Below are 11,586 nucleotides of genomic sequence, written 5' to 3'. Positions count from 1 at the left end.
CAAACCTATATATAAAGGTCATAAGACCAGAAGCAAACACAGAAATACATAGTAAATCGTTGCTCTTCAATAGTGATCTGGAAGTCTTCCGCATACAATGACGTCTTTGCTCCAAGTGTTGATCCACAAGTATTCTATCAAATCAAGAACAATCGTGACAAGAAGAATCAGGGATTACATATCTTTTCATAAAGATTTCATAAAGATCGTAACTTTTGCATAAATTAAAATACTCTTTTTTGCTTGCCGTTTTCGTTTCCTGTTTGTTGTACTTCGGGGACGAAAATTTAAACACATACATATAGTTTATCTATTTATTAGCATATCAGAGGATGCATGTTAAGAAAATCCAAGTCCCATTACTGCTTGTCATCTTAGGATTTTGAATGTACCACTATTCAGTTAACTCTTTAAGCCCAAAAAGACTCAATAGTTAATTCACGTCATATAAATAGATTCGATATTCCGACATGACATATACATCCCTCTCAAATGAATTATAAGTTAGACATCATTAACTCATATAGTGTATATCAGTTGTAAGAGATTTCCCAATTAAAGATACTATTTATGATATACACTTAACTGGGAAGGTCTATTAAAAGGGACAAAGTAGTTTGTCAATTAGGTAAAAGTCATTCAAGTTTTAAAAATTAGGTAGAAGTAACAAAAAGAATATTAGGTTAAAAGATATTTTTACAATAGTCCCAAATTTTTAACTTTTACACTTTAGTCCAACAACTGTCGTAGTTGTCGGAACAACTTCTTTAATCGTCCGACAACTGTCGTAGTTATCGGAACAACTTCTTTAGTCGTTCGACAACTTCAACAGTTGTCCAAGCAACTTTAGAAGTTGTCCAAGCAACTTCAATGATTGTCCAGACAACTACGAAAATGTTACTTAGTTTAGTCCTTTTATTAATATTAAAAATAAAAAGTAAAGAAAAATAAAAGGGCACCACTTGTCCTATTTTTTTAATTAAAAACTTGAAAGGCACTATGAGCTCATTTTTCCTAGGTATACAAATCATATATACAACATGCCATATGGGCCTATTTACAATTGGTCCAAATTAGATGGGCTAAAAAGAAACCCTAGTAACCAACCCTAATCAATCTGAAAAAAATAGAAAAAACAATCTAAACCAACTTTCTTCCTATATAAATCTGGCAAGTATTTGCTCTCATAATTTTGGGTGTTTCTTCTCTCTTTACAACCATTTCTTCTAATCGATAGCAAAGGCAGAGACGGTTACCATATTTGGATCCAGAATATGGCAGATGAAGAAGTGATGGTGGAAGCAACGAGCCCTGTTCCATCAGATCATCACAAGAGAAAGCTGGAGGATTTGGAGCTGAACGCACCTGAACCACACACTGAAATCGGGTCGGATCCGAACCCCGAGACGGTGTCCGATTCTGTGCAAAAACTTGACGGAACAATTGAGGAAGAGGCGGCTGATGTTGATGGGTCTGAACCTAAACGACCTCGTTTGGAGGATAAAGCTAATGGATTGGGTATTTTCCTCGTTTCCCCCTTTCTTTTAGAGCTAACCCTTGTAACAGTTTACATTGTTTTAGTGTATTGCATTCTGATTTTGTGCAGTTTTTTTTTTGGGTGTGTAGTCTTCATTTTGGTGTTCTTGTTAAGAGCCAACGACGATGATTTCGGTTTTCTTTATTTCTTGCATTCTGGTGTGCAATGTTTTAGGTCTTTTTTTATGAGATTGTTGTGGTGTAAAATACTTGAGAAAGGGAATTGGGTTTTTGTGTTGAACTTGAAGTACTGAGTAGGTGGATATGTGTTCAATGAATGTTTATATTGAGTTTAAAGGTTGTTGGACAGTACTTTTAGGGACTGCAATTGTTGTTAAATGTGAAAAGTACCAACATTATATGTAAGCAGTCCATTTAGGAAATCTTATTACCTTCTTTTACCCATTTTCAGCATCTCAAAATGGTTATGAGGAGAAGGTAGAGGAAGAGTTAAAAGTAGATGATAATGAGCAGCGAGAAGTAGCCCAGGAGGCTCCTGAATCCTGTAAAGAACAACCTGCTGATGGTAATCAGCAAACAGGGGATGTTGAACAATCTGATGCCAAAACTTCTCTTGAGATAGAGAACAGTACTCAGGTCAATGAACCATCTAAAGGTGACATTCAGGAGTCTGAGGCAGAGAAGAGTACTCAGGTGGATGAACCATCTAAAGGTGATATTCATGAGCCCTCAGCTGAAGTGCCCGGTGACATTCAGAAGGAGCCCTCAGCTGAACATCCTGAAATGGAGGGTGTGCAGCTTGATCAAGAGCATTCAGCCTCTGATGATCAAACAATTACGCGCAAAATGGAGGTCCCCAATAATAAGGTAATGAAAAGAGTTGTTCAAAACAAAAGAAATCTTGTTTTGCTCTGACTGAATTTAATATTTACCTAGTGGAATAATTTGCTAGGCATGTGGAGAACTTCTGGGGTGGGGATGAGATGATGAGCGACCACTTAAGGAACATGTTTAGGAAGTTATCTTTCTCTTATTTGAGCATATTTGTTTTCCAAGAAAAAATTGTTATTCAAAATGTTTTGACCAACAAAACATGGAAAAATTGAACATCATTTTGGTTTGTGCTATCTCACCTTGGCCAGCATTTGACTTGAATCTTATGGAGCTCTATGTAAAACTGGTACAGGTTGGCGTTCTTATTGGAAAATCTGGTGATACTATTCGATACCTGCAATACAACTCAGGTGCTAAAATTCAGATAATGCGCGATGCTGATACTGATCCACATGCTGCCAGTAGGCCAGTTGAACTGATTGGAACTTTGGAAAATATAAATAAAGCTGAGAAATTAATAAAGGATGTCATAGCTGAGGTATGTGGTTTGTCTTATTACTGTTTCCTTTTGTTATCTTCCCAAATTTTATGGTCTGTTAATCATGAGTCTAATGCTGTGATGAACTATTGACTCTCTAGGCTGATGCTGGTGGTTCTCCTGCACTTGTGGCTAGAGGCTTCGGCACTGTGCAGGCTGTGGTTGGAGAACAGATTGAGATTCAAGTTCCAAATGAGAAGGTTGTATTTTTTACTTCCACTTTCTTTTACCTTTCATGCCCTCATTTTGAATGAGGAATTCCTGAGGGTGGAAGAGGTTACTGTTTTTCATTCTTTAGTTTCCATGATTGGAAAGGACTCAGTCATATTCTCCTCTTGCTGTAGGTTGGTTTAATAATTGGAAAAGGTGGGGACACTATCAAGAGCCTTCAGACAAGATCAGGGGCACGAATTCAGGTATTGATAACACCTTAGGATTTTTGTTGGCATGTTTTGGTGCAAAGTAGTTTTTTGTTAGAGGCAATCAAATTACCTCGCTAATATCAAATCAATGTTCTACTATTTCCCTAGCTGGTGCCACTTCCTTCTGATGGAAAAGAATCTAAAGAAAGAACAGTACGTGTGACTGGTGATAAAAAGCAAATTGAGATGGCACGGGAGATGATCAAAGAAGTCATGAGTCAGGTTTGTCCAGATGTTCTGCCTTATTCTTTCAAGTGGGCTTGTGTGAGTTTCAATTAGGTGGCTTTCAATGCAGTTTCTGATATTTCAGATCAAATATTATCTCATTTCACTTGTGGTAATGACTTTTTCTCAAGTACTTATATTTGACATTGGGACATCTCTGCAATTGGGTTAGAACCTGGAAGCTTTAGATGGAAATGTATGTTTTAAAGATAAGTATCTGCAAATTTTGGATGCAAATTTTGGAATTAAGTAATATAATTACATAATGGAATGTTTTCTTTGTATTATTTAGTATACTTTGAGCCCCTGGGGCTTTAGTTTAGTGGCATTGTGCAACATATGATGTGTGGGTTACGCACACATCATGAGTTTGAACCTTGTGGTGGACAATAGCTTGTGTTTTAAGTGGAGAAGTGTGGATGAATGGGCCCAATGAGTTTCAAACAATTCGCCAGAGGGCCCTCCGAGATTTCCTGATTATAAAAATAACTTGGTATGTTCTGTAAATGTGCAACTTCAGTTGAATTTGATGCATGCGTCTTATTAAATCTTGTAGAATTTAACTGTTGCGTCCCAATTTCGGTATTTAGCAGTTGATTTGTTCTTGTACAAAATGATGATTACAAGTTCAATCAGAAGATATATGCTAAGAATGAATCTAGTTAGGCAGATCTTCTGAAGTAATAGTATGACTCTTCCTAGTAGGAGGGTATCATCAAGAGTTTTTGGAACATTGGTATGCTTAATAGTGTTATTACTTAAGGGGCTTGAAGTTCTCTGCTTACAAGGGCTTGGGTCAGTGTGTCAACTTCTTAATGGTCTTATTGAGGCACCTGTTTAGGTAGAATATCATACTGTACTAATTCATTGCTATTCATTGTTTACAAGTTCCAGTGGGTGATTTACTTTGCTCGATCTGAACTGCTGAGGGAATGTATTATTCTACTTTAGGATTTAATTAACTTCCTATCTTCTAGTGGGTTACTATGTTATGCATGGTGATGAGTAGGCACTTTGCATTAGATACAGAAAATGTCATGATGAGTGTTTGTTGAACATCCATTGAAGTTTGCGTGCCAAGGTCAATTGAATACAATTAAAGAGAATGTTGTGTTGGGATGTCGGTTGCCATGATTTATATTTGTCAAAGAGTGCCAATTTCGAATTGGTTGGCTTTAAAAATGCAGATTTGGATTTTGTCTTTGACATCGCAGCACTGCATTGGTGTAGCCATAGACAACTACTATTCACTCTCGACCACCGAAGAGAGGTATCAAGCATTAACCCCCGCCATTGCAGATGTTAATAGTTGGTAAGATTGCTTTGAGACTTAAAAACTAAAAATGATAATAATACTAAGGTTTATATTAAAAGAGTACTCTCTTGATACCCTATGCTCTGTGCAAGACACCATGTTGCAGAATGTGCCATCATTAGTTAAATCATCTTTATTGAGTGTATTATTTCCATGATGAAATCTGATATCTTATTATCTTAAACATAGGAGTATTCAATAGTCGACCTGTTGACTTGCATTAATACCTGGTTATGGAAGTAGGATGACTGTGTCATGGTATTACATAAGTGAATGCAATAAAAGAGGTTCTTCTATTCAAGAATGAAGATTGATAGTTCTGCCTTCTGGTTACTATTTAGATGTGATTTTTGAAGATGCTTGATATGTATGTTCTATAATTCAGATGATGGTTTGTTTAGTTATCAGAAATAGTATCAGGGAACATCAATTTATTTCTTGTTGTGCTTTCTTGCTAGCTTTATGGGCGACTCATCTGACTGTTTTGGTTTTTGAGGTAACCGTGTTCTGTATAAACAGTTGCCTTTGATTTTTTCTTAATGCTTATTAGATTACTACTGTTGCTTTTAATCTTTTGTCTTTTCATCAGCATTCTTGCTATCATTTTTCTTTAATGTGTTTTATTGTAACTCAATGCAAGTACAATCTGTCTATGAGTGTTTTCTTGCACTTATTGCCCTGCTACTGTTCAAGCTTCACAAGTTTCATTTACTTCATTTCCTGGCAGCTATGCCTGAGTTGTGTATTTTAGTCTTGTATTTTTTGTTTATGTTTGCAATTTTTTGGCTAACTTCTCTAGTTGTCTTTTCTTTTCACAATGTTGTGTGATAGCCTGTGAGGCCAGCAAGTCTCTCTTCTGGTTATGGTCAGCAGCCATTTCGCCCACGTGGCGGAGGTGCCCCCCCTCAATGGGGACCCCGTGGTGGTCATCGTGGGCAGTTTCCAGGTTATGATTACCATCAAAGAGGACAATACTCATCTCGCAGCCCACAATATCCACCTCCTGCCTATGGAAATTATCCTCCACAACAAGCACCAAGAGGCGGATTTGGTCCAGGTTGGGAGCAAAGGCCTCAAGCCTCTATGCAGGGCCCTCCATCACAGGTTGGTCGTTATAACTGATAATATACAGCAGGCAAGGTATATGGCCAATGCCTCAGCTTCTGCTTTAGTATAAATTTCATGCTCATGCTTCTGGCTCTTCTATGGGTTCACCCTCTCAGGCAAACTACAACTATGGGCAGCAACATGGTCCAGATTATGGCCATTCATACCCTCATCAGACACAGCATGGACAAGGCTATGGACATGGATACAGTGATGTAAAATATGACCACCAGATGACACCACAAAATCAGTATGGAGGACATGGACCTTCTCAGCCAACATCTTTCCCTCAAAGTGGTGCACATCCCAGCTATGGAACCCATGAGCAATACGGTAAACCTCCTTCCTATGGTATGCATCCACAGGCTTCGCAATCTTATAGCCATCCAAGGGCTAATCAACCTGGAGAAGTGCCATATCAGGGTCCAGCTCCATCAACCCAAGGGTATGGTGCTAGTATGCCGCATCAACAGCAATACCCCTATGCAGCCAGTGGGCAAGTGCAACAAACTTACCCTGCATATGGATCTTCCACTGCTGCTGATGGATATAATCATCCACAAGGTGCTCCAGCCTCTGGTCCTGGGTATCCTCAGCAAAGTGCCCAGCCTGTTCCTGGATATGGTCAGCCTGTGCCACAACAACCTCTTGCTTATGCTCAAGCAGCCCCTGTTGGAGGTTACAGTTCCTACCCTTCACAGCCCACTTACACTGAACAGCAGGCAACAAACAATGCAGGCTATGGTTATCAGGGACCAGTTGATCAAACTTACAGTGGTGCTCAGGCTTCAACAACTTATAGTGGACAGCAAGCTTATGCTCAACCAGCTCCAGTCCCTTCTTCAGCCCCAGCTCAGCCTGGTTATGATCAATCCATGACTCAACCAGGTGGTGGTTATGCGCCTGTACCTGCTGCTGCTGCTGGTGGCTATGTTAAGAGTGTCTCACCCCAGCCTGGTTATGCTCCTCAGTATGATGCTAATCAGATGTATGGTGCCCCCAGGTGAAACTTCCTTGTTCTCTGATGGAATTGTTTCAGGAGAAGTGTTCCAGTGTTCTTGTTCTCTCTAGGCTGTTAGTTTGTAATAGTTTGAATTTCAGATCAGTATTGCACATGAAATATTTGATTAGCGACAATGTCTACTGTGTTTCTTCTTTTTGCCCTCGACAATATATATACATTTAATCATAAATGCTAAGGATTTAAGGGAAGTAGGTATTTTCTGCTTAAAAAAGTTCAGACATGTGCAACTGTTGTGCTAGTTGTATATGTTTCAAAATCTTGCCTTGGTAAATTTTTGAATCTTATTGTTAACAATTTGTCTCTGCAAATGGTGAAGGTGAAAAGATATTGGCAGGTGATTAATCATCAATGCTCTATCTTAGCATTTTGTAGATATTGAAAGAGATGTGAGAATAGCCTTTGAATGCCGGATTGCAATCTACACACGTGTGTGATAGATTGGGTGTTTGGAAAGAGTTTATATTGGTTGAAATTGGAAAAGGTAGATAGTGAAGTTCATGTGATAAAAAGCTAGTGACCTTCAACTAAAACTTGAGCCATTTCACTGTTAACAATCTCAGATGACATTAGTCATCAATTTAGTATCTCGTTTGTTGCTTTGCTAGGTGGTTGTATGTTATCAACTTATCTATATTCTGTTGCTAATGTGAAAGTGTCTACCAGTTCATTTATACCTTGCAGTCTTTGAAATCATGATAACATTGTTTACTTCACAATTCATGTATCATTTATTGTGATTTTATTCACTAATATTGTCAGAGGCGGGATCCACAATTTGGAGGTACGAAATAAAGAGCTCACAATGTAGAGCAATTTCTGTTAAAACTTTCGAGTTTGAAACAATCAATAACCATGGAGGAATTTAGGGACTTCTGATTTTATATGAATTTTGGTGATTTTTCTGGGTTAAATGAAGCTGAAATAGCTTTTATAAAGCTAAACTGACATAGTGGTTGGGGCCCCATCTTGAAATCATTACAACATTGTTTACTTAACAAACACTTTGAAACATATGATCATTTATTGCGATTTTATTCATTAATATTGTCGGAGGTGGATCGCTCCACGACAGTACTAGTCAGAACTAAACTTCTAACCTTTGAAATTGAGCTTCTCCGGTCCTGGGAGAGTTGCTTCTTTCTTTAACTTGGTTTGCCCACTTCAAAAGATTCTTAGAAGATCCTATCCCTCAAACCTCACGTGGAAAGAGAGATTTCTTAGATTGCTATTTGAGAGTAGAGATATCCATTAGAGGAACGAAATAAAGAGCTCACAATGTAGAGTAAGTTCCGTTAAACTTTCGAGTTGAAACAATCAATATTCATGGAGAATTAAGGATCTTCCCCAATGACATTATATGAATTAGTTTTGAGAACACGCGTGAATATTAAATCATACATTACACTAAAAAAAATTAAATAAATATTTATAAACAGAATGATAAAATATAAAGTTTCTTTTGGTTACTAATGAAAGTTCATATCAGCATCCAAAAAAACACCTCCATTTAAAGTTAGGAAAACATAAAAATGGTAGTTTGAAAATGTTAGGGAACTCTCCCATTTAAAGTTAACAAAGGGTATTATGAGCATGTGCGTATTGTGTCTTGTCATAAAAGTCATAATTAATTAGAAAAATCAGAACCCTTTGAAAAGGTCATAACTCATCAAAAAAAGTCGGAAATTCTTTGAAAAAGTCATAAACGTTTAATATGAAGAAGCCTTCTTTAAATATTATATTGATAAATAAATATAATATAAAATATAGAAAATGTACTAAATTGGTTGTTTGAGGAGTTGAAGAAGAGCAATAGAAAGACTTTAAAAATTTGCAGTTTCAAAATGTGAGAAGACACCTCTCTCTTTATAACCAACGAAGAGTAGTGTATGAAAAAATATTTATTCTATTTTATCAAAAAAATCACAACCATTTAGTAAAGTCACAACCATTCATTAGAAAATCCACAACACTTTGGAAGAGTCACTACCTTTAAAAAAATCACTACCTTTAAAAAAAAAACACTACCCTTTGAAAAAATCACAACTCTTTGAAAAAGTTACAGAGTAGTCATACTTCTTCGAAAAGGTCAAAACTAATCAGAATTTTTTTTTTTTGGAAATGTTACACCCTTTAATGTCGTGTTTGTTTTTAATATAATATACTACAATAAAACCTTACTAAATTGATAACCTCTTTAAGATAATAATTTTCTTCGATCCCGACTTGGGCTGATGAAAAAGATTACTCATTTCGATAAGATAATAAGCAGTGGCGTACCCACCATTATCAAAGGGGTGCCAAGCGACACCGCTTCGTCGGAAATTACATTGTATCTACATATTAAATTTTGGTTTAGTAAATACTTATTGACAACTTGGACACAAGTTAAATATTTAGTTTGGTGGTTAAAGTATTGTGAAAATTCCTTAAAGTCATGAGTTCAGTCATACTATCCTCATAATAATTTTCCTGCTACAACTATAAAACATCCTTTAATAACAATATTGGATTCGCTACTGATAATAAGATAATATATTTTGAGAAGACCTCCATATAAATATATGGTCCCATTAATATTATAAATTAATAATTCTTTTTAAAGTAAAAATATATCTGGAGAGTTTAGTGAAATATGATTCTATCGTGTTCTATTTTTTTTTTGGTCAAAATTTAAAATCTAGTTGATGCTTGTCACTAACTTTCTTATGGCATCCAAAAATTTCAGTGTTGTCTGTCGAACTGCATCATAAAATTGTGAAGAGTTCTAAATGCGATAAGTACTTCCTTTTATGTAACTGGTACCAAATGTATTGTATTATCTTCAACTTTATCATCAACGTTATTTTTTTTGATGATATCCACAATTTCTTTTAAGTTCTACACCTCTAAACATGTATATCTTTACACCCATCCAACAACTTTTAACATTCATTTTATTACGGTAATCGATATCATTCATCTTGACTTTAAGTTCAAAAATAACTTTCACAAGTGAGTTCATTTAAATTATATGAGATTTCATCCTCGAATGAATTTTATGGTGTCGAAACACTCTTGCGGATCTAAAATTTTGAGATTGTGAATACTATATTGTTATATTCATCAAATCAATGGAATATTAGCACATTTTTTATCAGTGTAAATAGCAACTTGAGATGAATTTGGTTGGTTCTTCTTCCTTTCAGTTTATGAGATAAATAAATTCAACAAACAAATTATGATTAGCACAAAGAAATATGTTTTTTTCAATGATATTAGTATTTACATTTTAAAAAATAAAAATAAATATATCATTTATTTGTAACGGTGGATTTTCTTATTCTAAAAATACTCAATTGATAATGTAATTGTTTATTATATATATATCTATATCTTTTATACTATCTTAAAAACACAGACTCACAAACATAAATATTGAATTTACTATAATACATCCAACTAAAAATACTTAATTTATTTTATTTATCTATTTAATTTATTTTATTAACTATAAAGTAGATACTTTTTCACATTATTTGTTCCTGAATTTTTCGATGAGTTGTGACTTTTTCAAAGTGTTGTGACTTTTTCAACAGATTGTGATGTTTTCAAAGGTTGTGCTAATTTCGATGAATTATCGCTTTTACGATTTTCATCAAATACATACTTTCATATTATTTATATCATTTTATAACATTAATACCCTTTTAATTAACCTACATATTTTATTTATTAAAAAAAACTTATTTCAGCGTTCATTTTTTCGATCATAAATCATAACTATTCACTCCTTACAAATTTGTGGGGATCTCTTTTCGTGACAATGTGAGATCATTTAAATTTTTCATAAATGATTCATCCCAATCTCTTTATATGTTTTACCAAAATTTTTAGCATTGAAATTTAAGTATTAACTTCCAGTTAAAGATAAAAGAAGAGAACACAAAAATGTGTAATTAATTGTGAACTTTGCTTCACGCAAAATACTTTTAGATATTGTGATTCTCATTTCTTTTTCATGTTTTATTTCTTTTATTAATTTCTTTTGTGTTTTCATCCAAAATAAATAAATTAATAATTATTGTGATTAACTATATAGATTAAAATTTAAAATTGTCATTTATTTGTCCATTGTCAATAATAATGATTCTGTGCGTTGATTGTACACGCATCATTATAATATTAGAAGATTTTTTCTTCTCTTAGTGGATCATCAAACAAATGCTTATATCTATTGTACGATTGTGTTGCTTCTTTTTCTACTGTGCACTATTTAAAGTTGTTATTTATGATATTAATTTAGGTAAATTAGTCTAAAAAATATTTTAATTTTTTTTGAAATTATTGTTACGATATCAAATTTTATAGAGGATCTTTTACCCTCATAAACTATTTAAAAGTGTATTTTAAAGATATATATGTGTCCACGTGGATACATTACAATTTATAATTATGCAATATTTTTTATGTCCACAAGGACACATATATATCTTTAAAAGAGAAAAGAGAAAAGACACCATCGAAATTGTCACATATTTGCATAAAGACACCTAAACTTTCAAAGTGTCCTATCACCCCCACTAAAAACTATATATCGTTGTAAATGAGACATTTTTACCCATTAACTCATCTGGGTTGTTTACAC

General features: G+C 34.7%; 1 protein-coding gene across 1 annotated transcript; it reads left to right on the top strand.

Annotated features, from left to right (window-relative positions):
• Nucleotides 1-1,144: 1,144 nt before the first annotated feature.
• LOC107004480 (far upstream element-binding protein 1) lies at nt 1,145-7,182 on the top strand. The gene is made up of 8 exons (XM_015202683.2): nt 1,145-1,518; nt 1,949-2,364; nt 2,684-2,869; nt 2,971-3,069; nt 3,214-3,285; nt 3,400-3,513; nt 5,663-5,935; nt 6,055-7,182. The coding sequence occupies exons 1-8, from the start codon at nt 1,275-1,277 to the stop codon at nt 6,943-6,945; spliced, it is 2,295 nt and encodes a 764-aa protein (XP_015058169.1). The 5' UTR covers nt 1,145-1,274; the 3' UTR covers nt 6,946-7,182.
• The last annotated feature ends 4,404 nt before the right edge of the window (nt 7,183-11,586 follow it).

This window comes from Solanum pennellii, chromosome 11 (assembly GCF_001406875.1).
Source record: "Solanum pennellii chromosome 11, SPENNV200".
Classification (NCBI taxonomy): domain Eukaryota; kingdom Viridiplantae; phylum Streptophyta; class Magnoliopsida; order Solanales; family Solanaceae; genus Solanum; species Solanum pennellii.
Note: the sequence above shows the minus strand (reverse complement) of the source record. Positions and strands in the feature narration are given on the sequence as shown.